The 26539-nt window shown below is 46.5% G+C and overlaps 1 protein-coding gene across 2 annotated transcripts in view; it reads right to left on the minus strand.

Annotated features, from left to right (window-relative positions):
* The window catches only part of MOXD1 (monooxygenase DBH like 1), a 79028-nt gene that overhangs the window by 4161 nt on the left and 48328 nt on the right, over positions 1 to 26539 (minus strand). For both annotated transcript variants that reach the window (XM_066605568.1, XM_066605569.1), the window contains exons 6-11: positions 25345 to 25447; positions 22765 to 22931; positions 14259 to 14450; positions 11617 to 11676; positions 9297 to 9439; positions 910 to 1078 (exon numbers count right to left, since the gene is read on the minus strand). In XM_066605568.1, the coding sequence (XP_066461665.1) occupies positions 910 to 1078; positions 9297 to 9439; positions 11617 to 11676; positions 14259 to 14450; positions 22765 to 22931; positions 25345 to 25447 (834 nt within the window). The remainder of the gene's footprint in view (positions 1 to 909; positions 1079 to 9296; positions 9440 to 11616; positions 11677 to 14258; positions 14451 to 22764; positions 22932 to 25344; positions 25448 to 26539) is intronic.

Consider the following 26539-nt stretch of genomic DNA (forward strand, 5'->3'; position numbering starts at 1 on the left):
CAAACAGTAGCTTATCTAACTAAACTCTACCTGTGATGTCACAGCAACTTTCCTGACTAAAACCTGCTGTCTAAAATGACTAAAATCTGATGTCACAACAGCTCAACTTACAGAAAGATAATTGTAATGTTACAGCTAATTTGGCAATGGGATGGTAGCCATAGATGACCTCATTTATAGGTGGGCACGGGTTAACAGCTTATGGTTGCAATACAAATATGATATACCCATATGTTGTTAACCCTCTTCATCCTGTCCAACGATTCAATAGTATGATTGTTATATGATTTCCGTCGTTTTGCTGTTTAATTGCATGGACTACTTTAATTATTGTTTGTTGATACCAATGTTATGGTTTAGAGCTAGTGCAGATCGAAATGTGTTAGCTTTTTTTGTATGAATGTAAACTGCAGTATTAGTGGACTAACGCAGTGTTAGATTCCCAAGTCCATCTTAGAGTTCATTCCCCAGAATTTCTGCATATGCAGAGTTTCTGTAGGAGCTGGATGTAAGATACTCCATGTCTCACAGAGTTATAGTTCTAATAGTCACAGCTTTCTGAGACATTCATATTACTACTTTCTAGAGCTAACAGATGCCCACAGCTGCCTAGATCTTTCACACAGATTCCCATGAAAAGAAAAGCATTGTCGCTTCCCAACCAGTTAGGTAGAGGCAATGAGCCCAGTTACTGGCAATGAAAATGGAAGTTTGCAGCCAAGATCTCTTATTCTGTTGCGTCTTGGCTGTAATTCTGTAATTGCAATATCTACAGCTCCTGTTTATTTAGTTGTACACATCTGTTCATACCAAACATTATTTGCATCACTTTTTAGCAATAGCAGCACGTTTTCCTCTTTCCATTTAACTGACTGATTTATGCCTGATACAAAAATTACATTTACTTACATTCCATTCTCCGCTTTCATGTTTGGAACATCTGATGTTGATTGGTATTTCTTTTACACGTTCATTAAAGGAATTTCCTTTCTTTTTAGACCATTGATATGTGTTCATGGCCTCAGTAAAAGTTAGGTTGTTGTATCGTTTTGGGCTCTTGATTATAAAAGGCCATGATCTGCAATGCAAAGTGAAACACATTATGATTTTTCTTATCACTGGTCAGAAGAGTTTGGGTTTAGAATACTTCCAATCCACATCAAAACTACAACAAAAAAGGATGTCAAAATCCTTGTCATTGCTGCAAATTTTGACATGAATTTTGATGCTGACCTGCAGTGGATTTCACCCCTTCATTTACTGCAGAGCTGCATCAAAAACAGTGTGAAAATCCAAACAAGTGGAACGTATTTTGATGTTTTTGTGTCGTGGTTTTCATACAAATTTTCCACTGTGGAAAATCCACACCATTTTTCACTATGTGCAAGTGTACCCTAAGGCCTCCTTCCCACGAGCGTGACGGGCTCCGCCGCGTAATATTACGCTGTGAAGCCCGTCACGGCGCCCCCCAGAGCCCCTATACTTACCTGCGGGAGATAGCGTGAAATCGCTTCCCCGCCCACCGCCGCCGCGTCACCGCCCGTCACCGCCCACCGCCGCCGCGTCACCGAGCGTGTCACGTGACGTGGCCGGCCGCGTCATATGGCGTCATATGACGCGCGGCGGTGGGCGGGAAAGCGTTTTTTCACGCTATCTCCCGCTGGTTACAGCGGGAGATAGCGTGAACGGACGGCTTCCATTGCCTGCAATGGAAGCCGTCAGTGCGTACAGCCCGTCCTCACCCGCAGAAAATAGAGCATGCTGCGGGTGAGGACGGGAGAAATCGCGGTGCGTAATTCCGCGGTGGAATTACGCATCGTGAGCATTGTGCTATTAGGTTCAATAGAACCTAATAGCTGCGGGCAACGCAGCGGATTTTCGCCGCGAATTACGCGGCGGAAATCCGTTCGTGTGAAGGAGGCCTAAAAGGGATTTTCCCATTTCCAACTGGTGCATGTCCCACCTCTGGGGCCCAAATTGTCTCAAAGATAGGCATCCCCAGACCCTTTCCATATCTATTACAATCCAGTAAAGGCTAGGATTATGAAAACAGCCAAACTGGTTGTCCTACACCATTTCCGTAACTGCAATAGAAATGAATAAGAGTCATATAAAGAGCATAGTACAGCAGGGTACACTGTTTCCATATCTCAGAGGTTACAGATACAGCCTAGCTCGTTGTTCTGTGCTGTTTAACTAGCTCCCATTCACATCTATGCAAGTTACAGAAACAGTGTAGACAGTTCAACTGTGCTCGTAATCCTGGCTATCTCTGGCCCCCATATTCAGAAAGTTGTTCCTGTCTCAGTAATGATTGGCTGAGATAGGAATATCTCTTTAAAAAACTCCAAGATTAAATGTTCTCCTAACATTTTTGAGTAACACTTGAATTATTGTATGTAATGTTCATTTTGTGTAATTAGTTTTGTCTAGTTTTAAGGATTTTTATTGTGCGTGGTTTAACCCCTTGAGTGGCACGCCCAGAAATTTTCCGGGAGGAGCTCCACTGCGCATAGCAATATAGCCTGGAAGATTTCTGGGCTATGCTTCACTATGGGACCTGCAGAGCACAATGCCATAAGCTGTGGCATTAGGCAGAGGTCTCATTGCTAAACAGAACGCACATATTTCCTGGACTACTGCAGAACAGCATTTCTGATATTCCCATCCATGTGTGCAGTGCATTAGGCAGAGATCTCATCACTAAATAGTATGCAAATATTTCCTGGGCTACTGCAGATCATTTCAGCTTTTCTGTTCTATGTGTGCAGTGCATCAGGCAGAGGTCTCATCGCTAAATAGAATGCAAATATTTCCTTGGCCACTGCAGAACAGCATTTATGTTTTACCGTTCCATGTGTGCAGTGCATTAGGCAGAGGTCTCATCGCTAAATAGTACGCAAATATTTCCTGGGCCACTGCAGAACAGCATTTCACAGGTACCATTCTCTGTGTCGGGTGAAGTAGCCGCAGTTATTGGCACTGTCCACTGGCTGTATAGCTTTCTGCCCCTGTGCAGAGCATCTCACAATACCCTTTGCTTGGGTGCGGTGAAGTAGCCGCAGTTATTCGCACTATCCACTGGCTTTATAGCTTTCTGCCCCTGTGCAGAGCATCTCACAATACTCTTTCCTTGGGTGCGGTAAGGTAGCCGCAGTTATCAGCACTATCTACTGGCTTTATAGTTTTCTGCCACTGTGCAGAGCGTCTCACAATACTCTTTTCTTGGGTGCAGTGAAGTAGCTGCAGTTAGCAGCACTATCTACTGGCTTTATAGCTTTCTGCCACTGTGCAGAGCGTTTCACAATATCCTTTCCTTGGGGGGGTTGAAGTAGCCACAGTTATCAACACTATCCACTAGGTTAATAGTTTTCTGCCACTCCATACAGCCTCTTTTATCTACAAGTCTCTGTGAGCGGTAAATGACCAATAGGTATCAGCACAAGACAGCGGTTTAATTTTTTCCGGTCACAGCACAGAGCCTTCGCTATCTACAAGTGTCTGTGTGCGGTGAATTAGCCCCAGTTCTCAGTGCTGTACAGTGGGGTAATTTATTTGGGCCCTGCTCTATCCTTAATCCAACATGATGAGGAGTAGGGGTAAGGGTCGAGGATGTGGATGCGGACGCGGGCGCCCAAGTGAGGGTGTGGGCACAGGCCGAGGTCCTGGGAGGGGTGAATCACAGCCGGCTGCTAAGGGATTAGGAGAGTGCCAAGTCCCTACGCTCCCCAGCTTCATATCACAATTTGCGGGTCCGCGTGGTAGACCTTTATTACAAGTAGAGCAGTGCGAGCAGATCCTGTTGTGGATGGCAAATAACGCGTCCAGTAATGTATCGACCCCCAGTCTTCTATGCAGTCCACTACTCCCGGCCTAGGGACTGCACCTGTGAAGCCTCTGGCTGCTCTTCCTTCCTTCTAGCCTCCTCACTCCATGAAAATGACAGGTTCTGAGCAGGCAGACTCCCAGGAACTGTTCTCGGGTCCCTACCCTGAGTGGGAAAAAAGTGTTGCTCTCACCTGAGGAGTTTGTCGTGACCGATGCCCAGCATTTGGAAAGTTCCCGGAGTCCGGGTGATGAGGCTGGGGACTTCCAGAAACTGTCTCAAGAGCTTTTTGTGGATGAGGATGATGAGACACAGTTGTCTGTCAGTGAGGTAGTAGTAAGGGCAGTAAGTCCGAGGGAGGAGCGCAAAGAAGATTCGGAGGAAGAGCTGCTGGACGATGAGGTGACTGAGGGGGGAGGGAAGTGCAGCAGCAGGACAGGTTGGAAAAGGTGGTGGGGTGGCCAGGGGGAGAGGCAGGGCCAGAGCAAAGAATCCCCCAACTGTTTCCCAAAGCACGCCCTTGCGCCAAGCCTCCATGCAGAGGGCTGTGTGTTCAAAGGTGTGGATGTTTTTTTAGTGAGAGCGCGGATGACCAACAAACTGTGGTGTGCAACCTGTGCCGCACCAATATCAGCCGCGGAGCCACCACCACCAGCCTCACCACCACCAGCATGCGCAGGCATATGATGGCCAAGCACCCCACAAGGTGGGACAAAGGCCATTCACTGCCTCCAGGTTGCACCACTGCCTCGTCGCCTGTGCCACAACCTGCCACACAGATCCAATCCCCCTCCCAGGATGCAGGCACGAGTGCCTCCCGGCCGGCACCCACACCCTCACCTCCACGATCCTCCCCTCCATCCAGCAATGTCTCTCAGTGCAGCGTTCAGCTATCGCTAACACAAGCGTTGGTGCGAAAGCGGAAATATGCCGCCACCTGCATGCACAAGCTTTAGACGTGCACATTGTCAAATTAATCAGCCTGGAGATACTGCCGTACAGGCTTGTGGAAATGGAGGCTTTCAAAAACATGATGGTGGCGGTGGTCCAGCGCTACTGGTACTCGGTCGCCACTATTTTTCCCGGTGTGCCATCCCCGCCCTACACCAGCATGTCTCCCGCAAATTTAACCATGCCCTCACCAACACAGTTACTGGGAAGGTCCACTTAACGACAAACACGTGGACAAGTACTGTCTGGGAGGGCCACTATATCTCCCTGACGGCATATTAGGTGAACTTGGTGGAGGCTGGGACCGAGTCAAAGCCTGGGACCGCTCACGTGCTACCGACACCAAGAATAGTAGGTCCTACCTCAGTGCTGGTATCTGCGGCGTATTATGCAAACTCCTCCAAAGCCCCCCCTCTTCCTCCTCCACCACCTTCACCTCTCAATCAAGAAGTGTGAGCACATCGCTAGCAGTCTTTAGCACTGCAGTGGGCAAGTGTCAGCAAGATGTGCTGAAACTAATCAGCTTAGATGACAAGAGGCACATGGCCCCCGAGCTGTTACAGGGTCTGACAGAGCAGATCGACCTCTAGCTTTCGCCGCTGATCCTCCAACCAGGCATGGTCAGGTGTGACAATGGCCATAACTTGGTGGCGACTCTGCAGCTTGGCAGCCTCACACACGTGCCATGCCTGGCCCATGTTCAGCAGTTTCTGAAAAACTACCCCCACTTGTCTGACCTGCTCGGCAAGGTGCACCGCATCCGCGCACATTTCCGCAAGTCCACCACGGATGCTGCCACCCTCAGGACACTGCAATGTCGGTTTCAGCTGCCAGAGCACCGACTGCTGTGCGACGTGCCGATATGCTGGAATTCTACGCTGCACATGTTGGCCAGGCTGTACGAGTAGCTTAGAGCAATAGTGGAATACCAGCTGCAACATGGGCGGCGGAGTGGTAGTCAGCCTCCGCAGTTTTTTACAGAGGAGTGGGCATGGATGGCAGACATCTGCCAGGTCCTCCAAAACTTTGAGGAGTCTACCCAAATGGTGAGCGGCGATGCGGCCATCATTAGCGTTACCATCCCGCTGCTTTGCCTGCTAAGAAGTTCGCTGCAAAGCATAAAGGACGATGCTTTGCAGTTAGAACAGCATGCAGGGGATGACAGTATGTCTCTTTATAGCTAAACCACCCTCACGTCTATATCTCAGTGTGTTTTGGAGGAGGGGGAAGAGACTGCTCGCCACACTGCAAAGAGTGCCCATGCTGTTTGCCTCTCATCTGTTCAGTGTGTATGAGCTGAGGAGGAGGAGGATCCTGAAAGTCATCCTCCTAGTGAGGACAGCGATGTGTTGCGTACTGGGACCCTGGCACACATGGCTGACTTTCTTTTAGGCTGCCTTTCCTGTGACCCTCGCGTTAGAGGCATTCTGGCCAACACAGATTACTGAGTGTACACCCTTCTAGACCCACGTTATAAGGAGAACCTTTCCACTCTCATTCACAAAGAGGAAAGGGGTACGAGAGTGATGCAATACCACAGTGCCCTGGTGGAAAAAATGATGCTAAAGTTCCCATCTGACAGTGCTAGCGGCAAAAGACACAGTTCAGAGGGCTAGGTTGCAGGGGAGGCGCGGGGATCAGTCAGCATGTCCAACGCAGGCAGAGGAACACTCTCCAAGGCCTTTGCCAGTTTTATGGCTCCCAAGAAAGACTGTGTCACCACTCCCCAGTCAAGACTGAGTCGGAGGAAGCATTGTAAAAAGATGGTGAGGGAGTACATAGTCGATCGTACCACTATCCTCTGTGATCCCTCTGCTCCATACAACTATTGGGTGTCAAAGCTGGACACGTGGCACAAACTTGCGCTGCACGCCCTGGAGGTACAGGCCTGCCCTGCCGCTAGTGTCTTGTCAGAGAGGGTGTTTAGTGCAGCTGGGGGGATCATCACGGATAAGCGTACCCGCCTGTCAACTGCCAGCGCTGACATGCTTACACTCATAAAGAGGAACAAAAGCAGGATTTCTCCAGACTTCTCTTCTCCACTGGTAGAAAGCAGTGGATCCTAAAGATTCTTTTAGCTGCAACAGGAGAAATATGCATCCTCTATCACCCCAAAAAAGGGGTGCAGCAATTTTTCAGACCCTCTTAGCCAACAAATTTTTCCGGGCTTCGCCTATACTCCTGGTAAGCAAATTTTTTCAGGTGTTAGCCTTTACTTTTAGTACATCAATGTTTGAGGGGTTCGCCTATGCTCTTGCTACAGAAATGTTTAAGGGGTCGCCTATACTCTTGCTACAGAAATGTTTCAGGGGTCCGCCCATACTCTTTCTACAGAAATGTTTCCGGGATTCGCCTATACTCTTGCTACAGAAAAGTTTCAAGGGTTCACCTATGCTCTTGCTACAGAAATGTTTCAGGGGTCCACCTATACACTTGCTACAGAAAGGTTTGAGGGGTTCACCTATACACTTGCTACTTAAAGGTTTGAGGGGTCCGCCCCTACTCTTGTTACTGAAAGGTTTCAAGGGTTCGCCTATACTCTTGCTACAGAAATGTTTCAGAGGTCCGCCTATACTCTTGCTACTGAAAGGTTTGAGGGGTTCGCCTATACTCTTGCTACAGAAAAGTTTCAGGGGTTCGCCTATACTCTTGCTACAGAAATGTTTCAGGGGTCCGCCTTTACACTTGCTACTAAAAGGTTTGAGGAGTTCGCCTATACACTTGCTACTTAAAGTTTTGAGGGGTTCGCCTATACTCTTGCTACAGAATTGTTTCAGGGGTCCACCTATACACTTGCTACTGAAAGGTTTGAGGGGTTCACCTATACACTTGCTACTTAAAGGTTTGAGGGGTCTGCCCATACTCTTGTTACTGAAAGGTTTGAAGGGTTCGCCTATACTCTTGCTACAGGAAGGTTTGAGGGGTTCACCTATACTCTTGCTACAGAAAAGTTACTGGGGTTCGCCTATACTCTTGCTGCAGAAATGTTTCCGGGGTTCGCCTATACTCTTGCTGCAGGAAGATTTGAGGGGTTCGCCTATACTCTTGCTACAGAAATGTTTCCAGGGTTCGCCCATCGTCTTGCTACTGAAAGGTTTGAGGGGTTCGCCTATACTCTTGCTACAGAAATGTTTCAGGCGTCCGCCTATATACTTTGTACTGAACGGTTTGAGGGGTTCGCCTATACACTTACTGCTTAAAGATTTGAGGGGGCAACCCATACTCTTGCTACAGGAAGGTTTGAGGGGTTCACCTATACTCTTGCTACAGAAAAGTTTCCAGGGTCCGCCCATAGTCTTGCTACTAAAAGGTTTGAGGGGTTACTCTATACTCTTGCTACAGAAAAGTTTCAGGGGTTCGCCTATACTCTTTTTACAGAAATGTTTCAGGGGTCCGCCTTTACACTAGCTACTGAAAGGTTTGAGGGTTTCGCCTATACACATGCTACCTAAAGGTTTGAGGGGTCCACCCATACTCTTGCTACTGAAAGGTTTGAAGGGTTCGCCTATACTCTTGCTACTGAAATGTTTCAGGGGTCCGCCTATACTGTAGGTGCACAAAGGTTTCCCATAGCGGTGCTCAGCTGTTTGGCACAAATACACTGAATGACTTGGGTAGGGTGCAGACGGCTTTTCCATCGCATTGTTCAGCTATCTGACACATACACTGAATGAATTATGCGGGGACACATGGATTTCCTATAGCTATGTAATTCACGGCACCTTGGGTCACACAAGGTGGAGGCTGGGACCGATCCTGACCCTGGGCCCGCTCACGTGCTTCCACACAGAGTATTGCGAGTCCTACCTCACTCATGGTTTCTCAGGCTTATTATGCCACTTCCTCCTCCTGCTTGGGGTCTGGGGATCTGCGCTGGTCGACATGTATTATCTCTCATGCTACAAATTATCACAGTTATCCAAGATACTGGATTGGAGCATTCACAGGAAGCATTGGTGATTTAATGAGACTTTCACAGGGTCACTGTATACCTGTGGTGGCTACTTTTACGACACCTCCTGCTTCAAACCAATCTTTGGTGTTAGTATGCGCTGCTGCATTGTGGAGATGTGCAGAAGTACTGGCACCTGAGTTCCCCCTATTCCCACGTTTGCGGCTCCTGACAATTTTGTGATGGAGGTGGCACAGGATTGGAATTATGATCGTACGTCAATTTATCATCAATTCTAAAAATGAAATCGAAAAAACCAATGGCAGGATTTCTTTTTTTTCTCCCAATCTCCCTACAAAGTTTTTTTTAATAAAAGTTATGCAATACATTATATATACCCAAATATGATGCCATGAAAAAGTACAACTTGTCCCGCAAAAAACAAGCCCTCATATGGCTGTGTCAATGAACGAATGAAAAAGTTATGGCTCTTGGAACACGACTGGAAACCTGCCCTGGTGGGTCCGACAGGGTCGTAAGAAACCTGTAACTCAAGGGGTTAAATATTGTTAATTGTGATTTTGTTATAAATTTGAACTCTTATTATCCATCTGCATTTTTACTTACGTGACAGGTTTGTATATTTCCTTCACTCCAATGAACTGAAGCTGCTCCTTTATTTCTGGGATACTTTCACATCGGGCAAGATTAATCTTTGGATAATAAATTAAATAGGAAAGACACATTTCATCTCTTGTACTCAGGCCACCCTAAAATGTATTTGACAAGTATAATAATATAAATTAATCATATAAAAATAACAAATAGCAAAGTAAAGAAAGTAATAATACTGCGTATATTTAGCTAGTATAAATCTTCTAAATCTGCCATTTTACAGTAATTCTAATGAAATTAAACTGGATACGCACTGCTATTTTACAAGACTGCAAAAGAATTCTTTAAAAATGCCACCAATAGGACCCGATAGATCTCAGGTTATCAAATATTCGCGATTACGGTACTAGTCTAACTGTTTGCTTTAAAAAAAAAAGCCAAGTCTTCAAAAATTGTAATATATACTGTAAATGATGTTTTGACAGTGGATTCCACTGTAGATCTGGTTGATTATATTAATACTGTAATACTTAGGATGTGGTTAGCTCTTTCATATTTGATTGACAGAATTTAATTTGTTTGTGGTTAAAATTATGATAGTGGATATTAAATTATGAGCATCTCATCCTCATGTGGATCAGTTTAGGGTTAGAACTGTGTCCAGGGGCTCTGGGAGTTAGAAGTACATTATGGCCTTTACAGATGTGGAATTATTGGACATAGATTAAGAATAATATAATCTCAATAATCCATTTATAGCTAATCTTTTGTGCAGAAAGTGATAAGGAAAATAAAGAGTTATATAGTCACTATAATGGTCACTCTGGCCTTTAATGCAGCATTGCACAAGAAACAACTTTTTGTATCAAATTTGATTTTTCACACTATGTGGATGGAATGCCTTTGAGTATGGTATATGGCAGGTAGTACGAACAATTCCCTATTAAACTAGAGAGATGTGTTGTAGGGACAACATGACCAGTTCTTGCTAGATTGTACGTACTGTAATGTATTGGTGGTCCAGCATTTAGTACAATTACATTGTGCATACATATCGCTAGAGTGAGCAATGAACCCCTGATGTACACCAAAAACAGACCTATGAAACGGAATGGGTCCAAGAGCAACAGTCTGCCCCAATAACATCAATATCCAAATCAAATAATCAATCAAAAATGATATCATATAACTTGAATCACACTAACTTTTTGTAGGGTCTTCCACAGGCAAGGTAATAGCGGGAGTAGTGTGGCAGATTGCATGCGCTAATGTCTTGTGCATGTGAAAGCCTTGCAGTGTATTGAGAATTCACTACCTGGGAGTGCGTTTATTCCAAAACGCATAGGATTTTTGGCTACTGGCTGCTTTTGTAGATGCTGGGTGATGTCATCAGGTAGCCTACGTGGTGCTTGGACGTAAGAGTACGCTACTGGCCAGACCGTTTTTTATTATTTTGTCCCCGCTCACTGACTTCCTAGTTCACATCTCTCCTCTCTAGTCAAGCATCCATACACTGCAAGGCTTTCACATGCACGAGACATTAGCCCTTGCTGTCTGCCGCACTACTCCTGCTATTACCATGCCTGTGGAAGACACTATACTATGTCAATGTGATTCAAGCTATATGATATCATTTTTGATTGATTTATGTGAGGAAGATTTCACTGTACATTTGCAAGCATTATATGATCTGGGTATTGATGTTATTAGAGCAGCCTGTTGCACTTGGACCCATTCTATTTCGTAGGTCAATTGAAATAAAATATCCCTATCAAAGTATTGTATATCCTGATTTTTCCTAATGTTAAAAACGCATTGCATCGCACAAAAATCACAATGCTTTTTTAAGATTAGAATGTCCCATTGACTTACGCGTAAAAAAAAACACAGCAGAATTGTGTGAAAAGAAACATGTGAGAAATACGCCAGTGTGAAGGCGCCCAAATTTCTATGATGTGCAATTTGTTTTATCTCCCATGTTTCCCTATGAAGTCTCATTTTTATCACAATGCACCAAACTTGCCTTGCGATGCAATTTTAACATTAGAAAGTCCTATTCGCGTTACCAAAAAGCGTGATTTCCTCATGCAATTTTAACACGGGCAGCAGCTATGCGATGTGAGATCATTCTAAAAATAAATGCTCAAAAATTTTGGGTACTAAGATGTGATTTTGCTGCGATTTTCTTGCAGTAAAATCGTGATCGCTCGTGTGGAACCAGCCTAAGAGGGTAAAAAAAAGGGAATTGTGTCGTGTTTTTGAAGTGTGGAAGAAAATACACGCAAACGTAGACACGAGACGGAGAGAATGAAAGTATATTGCATTTTCTTACCCATGTCATAGTAGATCGGCTTTTTGTGTTGTATTGACATTCAGTAATTAAATGATCACCCTGGATAAACATAGAAAATATTTGTTATAGTCATGTCAAAGTGTCATCCCCATACCAATATAATTACTGGTCATTCCATTCAGTTTCTGGACATGCTGCAAAATGTTATATATTTTTTAATTTTTTTCCCTAATCTAGTGTTAGTGTCTCAATCTCAACAGTAGGATTTTTCTGATAATAAAATAAATGGTACAGTGTGGAGAACTGCACACTCCCCAGACTCAGAATCCATCAGCAGATAATAGGTGGGGGTCCAGTTGCCAGAATGGGGGTCCCTGTTGATTGGCAAGCTGCCACTTCATTCATAGTCTTAAGGACTGAGATAGCAGAGTAAAATGCTCAGCAACGTTACTCTATGCTATAAGCATTAAGGGCTCATGTCCACGGGCAAAATAGGATTTAGGATCCGCAGCGGATCTCCCGCATGCGGATCCGCATCCCATAGGGATGCATTGACCACCCGCGGGTAGATAAATACCCGCGGATCGTCAATAAAAGGGATTTTAAAAAAAATGGAGCATGGAAAAATCCGGACCATGCTCCATTTTCGTGCGGGTCTCCCGCGGGGACGGCTCCCGCGGGCTTCTATTGAAGCCTATGGAAGCCGTCCGGATCCGCGGGAGACCTAAAATAGGAATTTAAAGTATTTACCATCCGGCGCGGGCGGAGAAGATCAGCTGTTCCTCACGGCCGCATCTTCCTTGCTTCGGCTCGGCGGATGTGCCCGGCGCATGCGCGCGGCACGTCGGCGACGTGACGGCGACGTGCCGCCGGCGTCAGGAATTCATCCGCCGGCCGAAAATGAAGATCCGGCCGTGAGGAACAGCTGATCTTCTCCGCCCGCGCCGGATGGTAAATACTTTTAAATTCTTATTTTCGGCGCTCATGTCCGCGGGGCAGGAGGGACCCGCTGCAGATTCTACATGTAGAATCTGCAGCGGATCTGATTTTCCCCGTGGACATGAGGCCTAAGGGTGGGTTCGCATACGCACGCACAAAAACACGCTTGTAGTTACAACACTGCATTCCCTATGGTGTGTGCACATGTCCGTGTTTTACAGGTGTGTGCCTGCAAAGATAGCATGTGTGCACCATAGGGAATGCACGCATTGCTTTCAATGGAGCCGCAGCTGCTGCCGGCGGCTCCATTGAAAACAATGGTCTGCCAGATCCCTGCATTCTTTTACAGGGAAGGGCTTTACATATAAGCCCTTCCCTGAAAAAGAAAGATTTTAGTGTAAAAAAAAAATTTGCAGGCATTCTCTTCAATGGAGCCGCTGTTGCTGCCGGCGGCTCCATTGAAGACAATGGTCTGCTGGCACACCTGAATTGTTTTTCAGGGAAGAGCTTTACATATAAGCCCTTCCCTGAAAATCAAGTAAAAGTGATTTAAGAAACAAAAAAAATAGATACTCACCTCCCTTCAGCTGCTGGGGCTCAGCCATGTCTTCTCCTGCTGTCCCCTGCACTGTGGTGCTGATCTATCAGCAGGCAGGGATTTAAAATCCCCGCCTGCTGAAAGAGCTGAATGTGATTGGCTGAGGTGCTTAGCCAATCACAGGCAGCTCTCCCCGAATGACTGACAGGTGAGAGCTGCCTGTGATTGGCTGAGCACCTCAGACAATCACATTCAGCTCTTTCAGCAGGCGGGGATTTTAAATCCCCGACTGCTGATAGATCAGCACCACAGTGCAGGGGACAGCAGGAGAAGACGCGGCTGTGCCCCAGCAGCTGAAGGGAGGTGAGTATCTATTCTTTTTAAACCACTTTTACTTGATTTTCAGGGAAGGGCTTATATTCAAATCCCTTCCCTGAAATCAATTGCTGGCAGCAGAATCCTCTACCGCAGCTGACACGTGTGACAGATGCAGTAGAAAATTGAAGAATTCCTCTGCGGGGGACACAGCAGCGGCAGACAGGTAAGTAAATTTTTTTTTTTACACTACTTTTAATTTTCAGGGAAGGGCTCATGAAGCCCTTCTTTTGTTTTTTTTTGTTTTGCACTAAAATGTTTCTTTTTCAGGGAAGGGCTTATATGTAAAGCCCTTCCCTGAAAAAGAATGCAGGGGGCCGGCAGAGCATTGTTTTCAATGGAGCCACCAGCAGCAGCCACGGCTCCATTGACAACAAGCACGCAGCTGTGTTCACGTGTATTTTTGCTTGTACCTAGGTGCGGATGTATGTATGCACCTAGGTACGCACCAAAACACGCTCGTCTGAACCCACCCTAAATGCAGCAGCACGCATACTGGACGACTGCTTTTTAATCAAATAGAAGATCCGTTCCCTCTCACTCTAGTGATTGGTGGGGGTCTCAAAAGTCGGACCCCCATTGATCTAGAAGTTATCACCTATCCAAAGGGTAGGTGATCATTTATCACCAGAATACACCTGAAATCTGGAGTCTGGTTGCAAACAAACATTTTTTGTCTGCTTTGCATTTATACATGGTACTTAGGCTTTACGTGTCTTTTAGGCTCTATTTACACAGCCAGTAAAGTGTGCCAGTAGCTTGGCTTTCCGTAAGTGGTCTAAGAACTTAATGGCCACAGTATGTGCAGACTAACAGATAACAAGCTTACAGGTAGAATAATTCGTTCTTCTTCTAAATACTGGAACTCCTGGAAATTAAAGTCAAACTCATTGTCATAAGCAAGTAACTTCTGCTCTTCTCCATTCCTAAAATGACGTGCACGGAGAACTTGGCCAGCTTGATGGGCATGAAGAAGAACAGCAAATACATGGATTCCATCTGGTTGTTCATGATTCAGAGCCTGATAATTAAAGATATATTATACTGCATTATTATGTCATGTGGAATATGACTTGTAGAGTGCTGCAGAACATGCTGGCATAAATAAAGATTATTATTAGAGATGAGCGAACGTGTTCTTCCGAGCTTGATATTCGTGCGAATATTAGGGTGTTCGGGATGTTCGTTATTCGTAACGAACACCATGCGGTGTTCTGGTTACTTTCACTTCCTTCCCTGAGACGTTAGCGCGCTTTTTTTGGCCAATTGAAAGACAGGGAAGGCATTACAACTTCCCCCTGTGACGTTCAAGCCCTATACCACCCCCCTGCTGGGAGTGGCTGGGAAGATCAGGTGTCACCCGAACATAAAAGTCGGCCCCTCCCGCGGTTCGCCTCAGATGCCGTGTGAGTTAGATGAGGGACAGTGCTGTTTGTACCGGAGCTGCTGTAGGGAAAGAATTGGTAGTTAGTGTAGGCTTCAAGACCCCCCAAAGGTCCTTATTAGGGCCACTGATAGCTGTGTGTTGGCTGCTGTTAGCAGTGCCATTTTTTTTTTTCTCAAAATCGGCTCTGCAGAGCGTTGCACCCGGCATTAGGGACAGAAGTGCTGCATAGGCAGGGAGAGTGTTAGGAGTGAGTGTAGCCTTCAAGAACCTCAACGGTCCTTTCTAGGGCCATATTTATCCGTGTGCAGTACTGTCCAGGCTGCTGTTAGCTGTGCTGCATTTTTTTTTGCTTCTCAAAATCGCCTCTGCAGAGCATTCCACCCTCCATTGATACTGCAGGGAAAGAATTGTATAGGCAGGGCCACAACACAGTTATTATTCATTGAATATACGCAGTGCTGCCTTTTGCTTGTAAAACAAGTGAAAATAATTCTATTTGTCCTGCCTCTGTCCGTCCTAACGCCGGTGGACACGTGTCGGCTGCGTGTGCAACCTGTAAAAATCATACGCACCCAGCTACGTTTTACTCCTGGCTTCGCCATTTGCTTTCCTTAATTGGGAAAAAAAATACCTGCTCTGCCACAGTTAATAACTCTGCTACCCTCACGTTCTGTGACACATTAGCAGGAAAACAGCACAGTTATTAAACTTCTCATGTTCATAGAATATACGCAGTGCTGCCTTTTGGTGCAAAAAAACGGAAAATAATTCTATTTGTCCTGCCTCTGTCCGTACTAACGCCGGTGGACACGTGTCGGCTGCGTGTGCAACCTGTAAAAATCATACGCACCCAGCTACGTTTTACTCCTGGCTTCGCCATTTGCTTTCCTTAATTGGGAAAAAAAATACCTGCTCTGCCACAGTTAATAACTCTGCTACCCTCACGTTCTGTGACACATTAGCAGGAAAACAGCACAGTTATTAAACTTCTCATGTTCATAGAATATACGCAGTGCTGCCTTTTGGTGCAAAAAAACGGAAAATAATTCTATTTGTCCTGCCTCTGTCCGTACTAACGCCGGTGGACACGTGTTGGCTGCGTGTGCAACCTGTAAAAATCATACGCACCCAGCTACGTTTTACTCCTGGCTTCGCCATTTGCTTTCCTTAATTGGGAAAAAAAATACCTGCTCTGCCACAGTTAATAACTCTGCTACCCTCACGTTCTGTGACACATTAGCAGGAAAACAGCACAGTTATTAAACTTAGATTATTCATTCACTAGAGGCAGTGGGGCCTTTCGTTTTCAAAAAAGGGAAAAAATTATATTTGGCCTGCAGTCTTGCGCCAATTTATTAGCTGCCTGTGAAATCAAATCACTGGTAATACAGCATGCTGAGGGGTAGGGGTAGGCCTAGAGGACGTGGACGCGGCCGAGGACGCGGAGGGCCAAGTCAGGGTGTGGGCACAGGCCAAGCTCCTGATCCAGGTGTGTCGCAGCCGACTGCTGCGCGATTAGGAGAGAGGCACGTTTCTGGTGTCCCCACATTCATCGCCCAATTAATGGGTCCACGCGGGAGACGGTTATTAGAAAATGAGCAGTGTGAGCAGGTCCTGTCCTGGATGGCAGAAAGTGCTTCGAGCAACCTATCGTCTACCCGCAGTTCTGCGCCGTCCACTGCTGCCAATCCGAATCCTCTGTCTGCTGCTCCTCCTTCCTCCCAGCCTCCTCACTCCACTACAATAACACCTGCTCAGGAGCGGGAACACTCCCAGGAACTGTTCTCGGGCCCCTGCTTAGATTGGGCAGCAGCGGTTCCTCTCCCACCAGAGGAGTTTATCGTCACTGATGCCCAACCATTCGAAAGTTCCCGGGGTCCGGGGGAAGAGGCTGGGGACTTCCGCCAACTGTCTCAACAACTTTCTGTGGGTGAGGAGGACGATGACGATCAGACACAGTTGTCTTGCAGTGAGGTAGTAGTAAGGGCAGTAAGTCCGAGGGAGCAGCGCACAGAGGATTCGGAGGAAGAGCAGCAGGACGATGAGGTGACTGACCCCACCTGGTGTGCAACGCTTACTCAGGAGGACAGGTCTTCAGAGGGGGAGTCAAGGGCATCAGCAGGGCAGGTTGCAAGAGGCAGTGCGGTGGCCAGGGGTAGAGGCAGGGCCAGACCGAATAATCCACCAAGTGTTTCCCAAAGCGCCCCCTCGCGCCATGCCACCCTGCAGAGGCCGAGGTGCTCTAAGGTCTGGCAGTTTTTCACAGAGACGCCTGACGCCCGACGAACAGTGGTGTGCAACCTTTGTCGCGCAAAGCTCAGCCGGGGAGCCAACACCAACAGCCTCACCACCACCACCATGCGCAGACATATGATGGCCAAGCACCCCGCAAGGTGGGACGAAGGCCGTTCAGCGCCTCCGGTTTGCACCCCTGCCTCTCCCCCTGTGCCCCAACCTGCCACTGAGATGCAACCCCCCTCTCAGGACACAGGCACTACCGTCTCCTGGCCTGCACCCACACCCTCACCTCCGCTGTCCTCGGCCCCATCCAGCAGTGTAGTTCAGCGCACCGTCCAGCCGTCGCTTGCGCAACTGTTGGAGCGCAAGCGCAAGTACGCCGCCACGCACCCGCACGCTCAAACGTTAACCGTCCGCATAGCAAAATTCATCAGCCTTGAGATGCTGCCGTATAGGGTTGTGGAAACGGAGTCCTTCAAAAGTATCATGGAGGCGGCGGCCCCGCGCTACTCAGTTCCCAGTCGCCACTACTTTTCCCGATGTGCCGTCCCAGCCCTGCACGACCACGTCTCCCGCAACATTGTACGCGCCCTCACCAACGCGGTTACTGCCACGGTCCACTTAACTACGGACACGTGGACAAGCACAGGCGGGCAGGGCCACTACATCTCCCTGACGGCACATTGGGTGAATTTAGTGGAGGCTGGGACAGAGTCAGAGCCTGGGACCGCTCATGTCCTACCCACCCCCAGAATTGCGGGCCCCAGCTCGGTGGTGGTATCTGCGGAGGTGTATGCTTCCTCCACTAAAGCACCCTCCTCCTCCTCCTCCTCCTCCTCTGTCTCGCAATCAAGATGTGTTAGCAGCAGCATGTCGCCAGCAGTCGGTGTCGCACGGTGTGGCAGCACAGCGGTGGGCAAGCGTCAGCAGGCCGTGCTGAAACTACTCAGCTTAGGCGATAAGAGGCACACGGCCCACGAACTGCTGCAGGGTCTGACACAGCAGACCGACCGCTGGCTTGCGCCGCTGAGCCTCCAACCGGGCATGGTCGTGTGTGACAACGGCCGAAACCTGGTGGTGGCTCTGCAGCTCGGCAGCCTCACGCACGTGCCATGCCTGGCCCACGTCTTTAATTTGGTGGTTCAGCGGTTTCTGAAAAGCTACCCACGCTTGTCAGACCTGCTCGTAAAGGCGCGCCGGCTCTGCGCACATTTTCGCAAGTCCCACACGGACGCTGCCACCCTGCGCACCCTGCAACATCACTTTAAGCTGCCAGTGCACCGACTGCTGTGCGACGTGCCCACACGGTGGAACTCTACGCTCCACATGTTGGCCAGGCTCTATGAACAACGTAGAGCTATAGTCGAATACCAACTCCAACATGGGCGGCGCAGTGGGAGTCAGCCTCCTCAATTCCTTTCAGAAGAGTGGGCCTGGTTGGCAGACATCTGCCATGTCCTTGGTAATTTTGAGGAGTCTACCCAGGTGGTGAGCGGCGATGCTACAATCATTAGCGTCACCATTCCTCTGCTATGCATCTTGAGAAATTCCCTGCAAACCATAAAGGCAGCTGCTTTGCGCTCGGAAACGGGGGCGGGGGAAGACAGTATGCCGCTGGATAGTCAGGGCACCCTCCTGTCTATTTCTCAGCGCGTACAGGAGGAGGAGGAGGAGCATGAGGAGGATGAGGAGGAGGGGGAAGAGACAGCTTGGGCCGCTGCTGACGGTACACCGGCTGATTGCCTGTCATCCTTTCAGCGTGTATGGCCTGAGGAGGAGGAGGAGGAGGATCCTGAAAGTGATCTTCCTAGTGAAGACAGCCATGTGTTGCGTACAGGTACCCTGGCACACATGGCTGACTTCATGTTAGGATGCCTTTCTTGTGACCCTCGCGTTACACGCATTCTGGCCACGACGGATTACTGGGTGTACACACTGCTCGATCCACGGTATAAGGAGAACCTGCCCACTCTGATTCCCGAAGAGGAAAGGGGTTCGAGAGTGTTGCTATACCACAGGACCCTTGCGGACAAGCTGATGGTAAAATTCCCAGCTGACAGCGCTAGTGGCAGAAGGCGCAGTACCGAGGGCAAGGTAGCAGGGGATGTGCGTAGATCGAGCAGCATGTACATCCCAGGCAGTGCAACAGTCTTTAAGGGCCTGGCCAGCTTTATGGCTCCCCACCAAGACTGTGTCACCGCTCCCCAGTCACGGCTGAGTCGGCGGGAGCACTGTAAAAGGATGGTGAGGGAGTACGTAGCGGATCGCACGACCATCCTTGGTGACGCCTCTGCCCCCTACAACTACTGGGTGTCGAAGCTGGACACGTGGCCTGAACTAGCGCTGTATGCCCTGGAGGTGCTTGCTTGTCCTGCGGCTAGCGTCTTGTCGGAGAGGGTGTTTAGTGCGGCTGGGGGAATCATCACAGATAAGCGTAGCCGCTTGTCAACCGACAGTGCCGACAGGCTAACACTCATCAAGATGAACAAAGGCTGGATTTCGCCAGACTTCTGTTCTCCACCAGCGGACAGCAGCGATACGTAAGCAATACGTAGGCTGCACCCGCGGATGGAAGCTACGTTCTCTCTCACCATCCAAAACGGGGACATTTCTGCTTCATAAATCTGTGTCTAATATTCCTCCTCCTCCTCCTGCTCCTCCTCCTGAAACCTCACGTAATCACGCTGAACGGGCAATTTTTCTTAGGGCCACAAGGCTCACTCAAATAATTTTTCTGAACAATTTTTATAAGTTTCAATGCGCTTAAAAGCGTTGGAACTTTAACTTGAACCAATTTTTCGTTACACTGGGCTGCCTCCAGGCCTAGTTACCACTTAAGCCACATTAACCAAAGCGATTAATGGGTTTCACCTGCCCTCTTGGCTGGCCATGGCCAATTTTTGGGATGTACATTAGTACTGTTGATACAGCAATTTTTGTGGGCCCTCGCCTACAGTGTAATCAAATTAATTTTTAGCCCACCTGCATTACAGCTGACGTTACCTCAGCTGTGTTGGGCAATGCAATGGGATATTTTTATGTACCGCCGGTGGGTTCCAGGGAGCCACCCATGCTGTAGGTGCACACGGAGTTTTTAACACATCTGTACACTTGTAAAGAACCCCAGTCTGACTGGGGCATGCAGTGTGGGCCGAAGCCCACCTGTATTACGCACGACATTACTACCTCAGCTGTGTTGGGCAATGCAATGGGATATTTCTATGTACCGCCGGTGGCTTCCTGGCACCCACCCATGCTGTCGGTCCACAGGGACTTCACAATAGGGAGTTGTACCTGCCTGTGTCTATGAATTAAAAAGCCCGGTCTAACTGGGGCATGCAGACACCTTGACAGAATGAATAGTGTGTGGCACATAGGTTCCCCATTGCTATGCCTACGTGTGCAGCTCCTGATGGCGGTGGCACAGGATTCTATTTCTCATTGCTTCTGTACAGCATTGTGGGCTATCGCCCCGCCACTTTTAAAGAGGGTCGCTGCCTAGCCGTGCCAACCCTCTGCAGTGTGTGCCTGCGGTTCCTCCTCATGGCAGACGCACTTCTAAATAGACATGAGGGTGGTGTGGCATGAGGGCAGCTGAAGGCTGCGCAGGGACACTTTGGTGTGTGCTGTGGGGGGGGAGGGGGGGCGGTTGGTCAGCATGTAACCCAGGAGAAGTGGCAGCGGAGTGTCATCCAGGCAGTGATTGTGCTTTGTTGTAGCTAGTGTGGTGCTTAGCAAAGGTATGCCATGCTAATGAGGGCTTTTCAGAAGTAAAAGTTGTTGGGAGGGGGGGGAGGCCCACTCTTGCCGGTATTGTGGCTTAATAGTGGGACCTGTGAACTTGAGATGCAGCCCAACATGTAGCCCCTCGCCTGCCCTATCCGTTTCTGTTTCATTCCCATCACTTTCTTGAATTGCCCAGATTTTCACACATGAAAACCTTAGCGAGCATCGGCGAAATACAAAAATGCTCTGGTCGCCCATTGACTTCAATGGGGTTCGTTGTTCGAAACGAACCCTCGAGCATCGCGGGAAGTTCGTTCCGAATAACGAACACCCGAACATTTTGGTGTTCGCTCATCTCTAATTATTATTAGATATATTTATTGTATTTCTCTATATTTACATTTTTCTACATTAAAGGCAGTCAATACAAAGATTGGAGTGGACACTTTTGAGTAAAGTTTTATAATGACAGATTCTCCAAATATTTAACTGGTATTTATCATTGAAAGAACACATGCCCTATTATTAAGAAGAAATACTTTCAACTCATTGATCTCACATCTGGTCTACTTGAGGAAGACTTCCTCGTTAGTCCACAAAAAAGTCCTTTTCATTTCATTGTTTGAAATTCCCTACAGTGAATAAACTGAGGATGTTGTGGTGAGGACTATTATATACAACACTATACAATGCTTCCTTTGATTATATATTTCATTAATAACCTTTGTTTGTTATTTGACTGGTATTGCCAAAGTAAATGTAGCATATACAGTGATATTAAAGAGGACCTACCACATCTTCTGACCACCGGGCTAGGCTGCACACCTTTACTGCAGATTCCTCCGGTGGTTTTATTTTTTAAATATCCCCCACCCTGCTCTCCCATAGTCTTTAGTTACCTTCCAAGCCTGAACTAGTCTAATTTCAAGTGGGCAGTCTACACCACCCCAAGTCAATGGATTAATTTTAATTTGATTGACATTGGGCAATGTAGACTATGCATTTGATGGTAAACTAGCTTGGAAAATAACCAGGCAGGATGATACATTTTAGTTGCGATAATGTCGATAGTTCAGGCTATTATCATCTTGTCTGCATCATTCTCTTTAGTGCTGAGTCTGTTAAGATATTTTGTTCAGTTGGGTTTGGTGTTGAACGCATGTCTGAGTGCCAGATTTGCAGCAGGGGTCCGGCATTCTATTACTAACTCGATATCTCATATTCTGTGGAACATAGCATGTTTTATTCTTTGTTATAAGGCTCCTTCCCTTCTTTGTACAGCACTGTGCTAATTACAAAATGCCCTTTGGAATACAGCCAATCTTCATGTGAGAAATACAGTAGAGCAAGGCTTGGCTTTTGGTCTACCAACACGTTTATTGGTAATGGAATAGTTATGTTTTTATGTCAGTTTTGCGGACATCATCTGGTATTTTACCATTTGTATATGCTCTACCTCTCATACTAGTCCACTAAAGGGGTATTCCAATAAAGACATTGAATCCCTAGCCACAGAATAGGGAATAAAAGTCTACATACTGGCGTCCAACCCCTGGGACCCACACGAATCTCAAGAATGGCTCATCCCAAATGCCCCATGTGAATGAAGCAGTGGTGCACATGCGTAACCACCACTCCTTTCACTTCTATGGGACAGAAGGAGGTAGCTGAACTCATTGATCGGCCTTCATTACATTGAAATGAATAACGTGAGCATGTGCACCTCTACGCTATTCACAATGTATATTCGGAGTACACAGTTCTTGGGATCGCTGATGGTCCCAGCAGTCACACTTTCAGCTATTAGACATTTATCCTAAATCCTGTAGATTGTGGATAAATGTCTTTTGTAGGAAATCCTATTTAAGTAAATTTGACAGGTCAAAACCAGATATCAAGTTATTTATGCAACACATAGAATGCATCATGTTTTGCAGACTTCCTGGCATGCTGTGAGGAATAAAATGCCAATCACTACACACACCTCTTTCAAACATTCCATAGTGCAGTGTCCTTCGGAGCTGAATGCAGGCATACCTGGTGGGATCATGTGATATAGGCTGACCCAAATGCCTGCCTCTAAAACACCAGCATCATATTTTCTTGTCTGTGGGGTGTAATATAGCTTAATTCCTGAATTGTCTATTAACCCTACAACGAATAGAAATACATGTTTGAGCAATGCAAATCCACTGGTAGGTCATATACAGCATCCTAAAGTAATAAACCACGAATATATATATAGTTTTCATATACCAATAAAATGAAATACAGACAGGGTAAATGCTATAGAACTATTGGATTATATAGAGGAAGTTTTCATCACCATATAAATAGGCAATCCCAATAGCTAGACCCATGAGTTTTTTAGGCTATGGTGATCTTATATGTTATGTGACTGTGTCAATCACTATAGATGAAGCATTACTGCAACCTACTCAACAAATTGAATCAATGGGGACTAGTAATGGCAGACAGAATAACAGTTTCAAAAGTACTGTAGGCATTCGACAAAGGAATAATTGCAAAACTTTGGTGTGAACACCTGAAAGTTTTATACGCGATCTGTAATCAGCATTGTTAGTGCATTATTTCTTAACATCAAATATTTTCCCATAAGAGGACCTAGAGTAAGGCTGCCTGCACATGGCTGGGTCGGATTCTGCATGCGGGATCCCGCAGCAGAATCCAACCCTGTGCCCAGCCTGTGACACCAGCGTACCTGTCCGCCGTCTTCATATCTGTGCTGCGAATGTGCCGGACGGCGCACATGCGCAGTACAGATTATGCTGCGCTGTCGCTAGGCAGTGGTACGGATCCTGCAACCGTTCCACTATGATGATTGCAAACGGGTCGCAGGGGCAAACAGCTTCCATTGACTTCAATGAAAGTTGTCTGCACAGAATCACAGAATGCTACGATTTTTTCTTCGCGAGTGGAAAATTGCAATCGATTTCCACTCATGAGCAGGAAATCGCATTTTGCCATAGGATGCTGTGGGTGGCATTTGCTGCGGAATGCGGAGGCAGACACCCACTCCGGATTCTGCAATGCAAATCTGTCCGTGTGCAGGCACCCTAAGTGTAGGATTTGTTTACATGGATGTTTTTTTTATAGCAATACATGCATTTTCACTTCATACCATGTTCTTCACTATTTCATACGGTAGAAATTTATTGCTTTTAGCAGTGCCGACCCTGCATTAGATGGCACCTTGTGCACATTTTTTTGGAGACCACCCCCCATCATATGGTAACCAGGTAAAACTGTGTTGGAGCATCATTTCAGGCAAGAGATGTATGAATGGGCTTATAGAGCAGGTTCACACACAACGTAAATAATGAGCAATTTCTGCAGCAATTTTGCTGTAGAAATTCACAGCGTTTACAGTACAAGCCATGTGGAGATTTTTAACATCTCCTGCTGATGGAGCACAAAATTCTTACACAAATTTGCATGCCTATTTATGCTGCAGATTTCAACCCTTGAAAGGTTACATTCTGCAGCAGATTAAAACCCACTTCTCCCTCCTCCTCTGGGTTATCAGCTGTGACTGACAGCTGACAACCCATCCAGTCTCTGATTGATTGCAGAAGCAGGAAGCTTTAATCCTCGCCATAATTTTACATACCGCTGGGCTTTAAACCTGGGACCTAGCGCCCCAAGCCATGTACAGTGCTTGGTCCTTAAAGGGTTAAAGGGTTGACTGCTTTAGTCAACCTGTTTTCAGGCTCCATAAAGTTATATAGCTAAGGATCCCCCACTTTGGTAGATAGCAAAACATTCATTGAAAACAATGGATATTCAATGATATTTCAGTTACCCCTTGTTTTTCTGGTAGTTTACAACAAAGAAAATTTTAACGTACTGTAAAGGGACATCTACACATATAAAGAAAATATCGGTTATTAATTCTCTGACCTCAAATCTACATAGAAAGTCCACAGCATATCTGCTACATGTTAACATACCCTAAAAGAGTTTGATTTTTCTTCAGGACCACAGAGCCACATGAATTTCTTGTCTTTTATGACTTGCTTTGGCTACATTATTTGTAAACTAAGAAAAACTTAGTTTGTAGGGGCCCATGGCATGAAAGCAGAAAATACATTTGTAGATAAGTAAAACATATATTGGTAGTTGGGAAATTATTATAATAGAACAAAGGAATCAGTGGTCATAATAGAATTCCATCTACAGGAATCAGTGGTCAAAGTAAACTCTCACCCAATGGAACACAAAACATCATACGATTCTAAAATATCGCAAGCAGTCTGGATTCTTCTCAAGAGTGAAAGAGTTTGTAAATGGTAAACATTTTCTTCTTTCTAATGAGAGGCTTCTCTTTAGTGTAGCCAAAAATGAGACTTATTTGCAAAGTTTATGAAAAATTATTTACCTCCATCTCAAAACATAAAACACTTTTTTACTAATGAAATTTCATTTGCCCTCTTGCCCATTTCCATTCCCTGTATTGTAGTTCAGATCTCAAATATATAAATGATGAAAAAATGAATGATTGGGAAATAATAAATTGCAATATCTGTTTAATATTTTGTGTTACCTTCCTGTTGGAGTGGATTGTCATAATGGACTTCCATAAGAACATATGTTGGATCTGTTGAAGTTCCAATGGATAGGCCAGCATGAGGTGGATATGTAAATCCCTGTGAAGAAGTGAAAACAAGGTAATTAAAAAAACTAAAAGTAGTACTTAGCTGTGAAAGAATAATTGTCATCATTAATGAAGAATAATTTAAATCAAACTGAACTACAAGACATAGGCATATATCTAACTAATGATATACCAAAAGGTAAAGGGGTTGTGCAGTGCAGTTTTTCCAACCAGGGTTCAGTTAGGATTTGATGTGAATCCACTGTGTCACCCATCCAGTAGATGAAACAGACCGGCAGGGCAGACAGCCGACTCTGGAAACCTGGATGCTCACTGCTGGACGGTGTGACTTGGAATGCAAGGTGACCAGGGGGATCTAACCCTATGCTGGAAGCAGGAGATGGAAAGTCCCTGACTATCAACAACAGAGAATTCACCCTGACAAGGGCGGCCCTGCACAGGAACCTAGGCGCTGATTAAGCCTGTCAGGACTGATTATCAGTAAGTTGGATAAGACAACGCCGTTTGCAGAACCAAGGAGGGAACAAGTTTAGGACCAAGCTGGAAGTACTGGAGCAAACAGTAGACCAAGCATAAACTGGAAATACAGGAAAAAACAGGAGCAGCTGCGACACGTGCATATATGAAGTCTCATACATCAACACTGCAGCAGGGGCTGTGAGGCCTGAGGCCTCTATATAGTGGTGAAGAAATGACCAAAAATTTGCAGATGGGTGGAATGGGCAGAACCAATTTAACAATGGCAGTTCTGGAAAAAAGGCAATCACAGATTCAGAGAATGATGCCCACGTCTGCCAGACCTAACAGGTTCCTTGAACTTTTACACTAAAAATGGCAAATTGATTTAAGCTTGCTCACAGATGATTGGCAAAACAACGAGTACATCAAAGCCAGAGTATAGTGCTAGCCAAGAATTACAGACTACTCCACAAGCCTCTATTCCAGATTCCATTGCCATAAGAATGGGAGTAGTACTTTCCTATGAGTCATCAAAGATTGTCAAGGGTCTCACCATAGTAATAAGGTTGAACAGGGACGTAACTATAGAGGGTGCAGGGGATGCGGTTGCACCCGGGCCCAGGAGCCTTAGGGGGCCCATAAGGCCTCTCTTCACCATATAGGG

This window comes from Eleutherodactylus coqui, chromosome 1, assembly GCF_035609145.1.
Source record: "Eleutherodactylus coqui strain aEleCoq1 chromosome 1, aEleCoq1.hap1, whole genome shotgun sequence".
Lineage (NCBI taxonomy): Eukaryota > Metazoa > Chordata > Amphibia > Anura > Eleutherodactylidae > Eleutherodactylus > Eleutherodactylus coqui.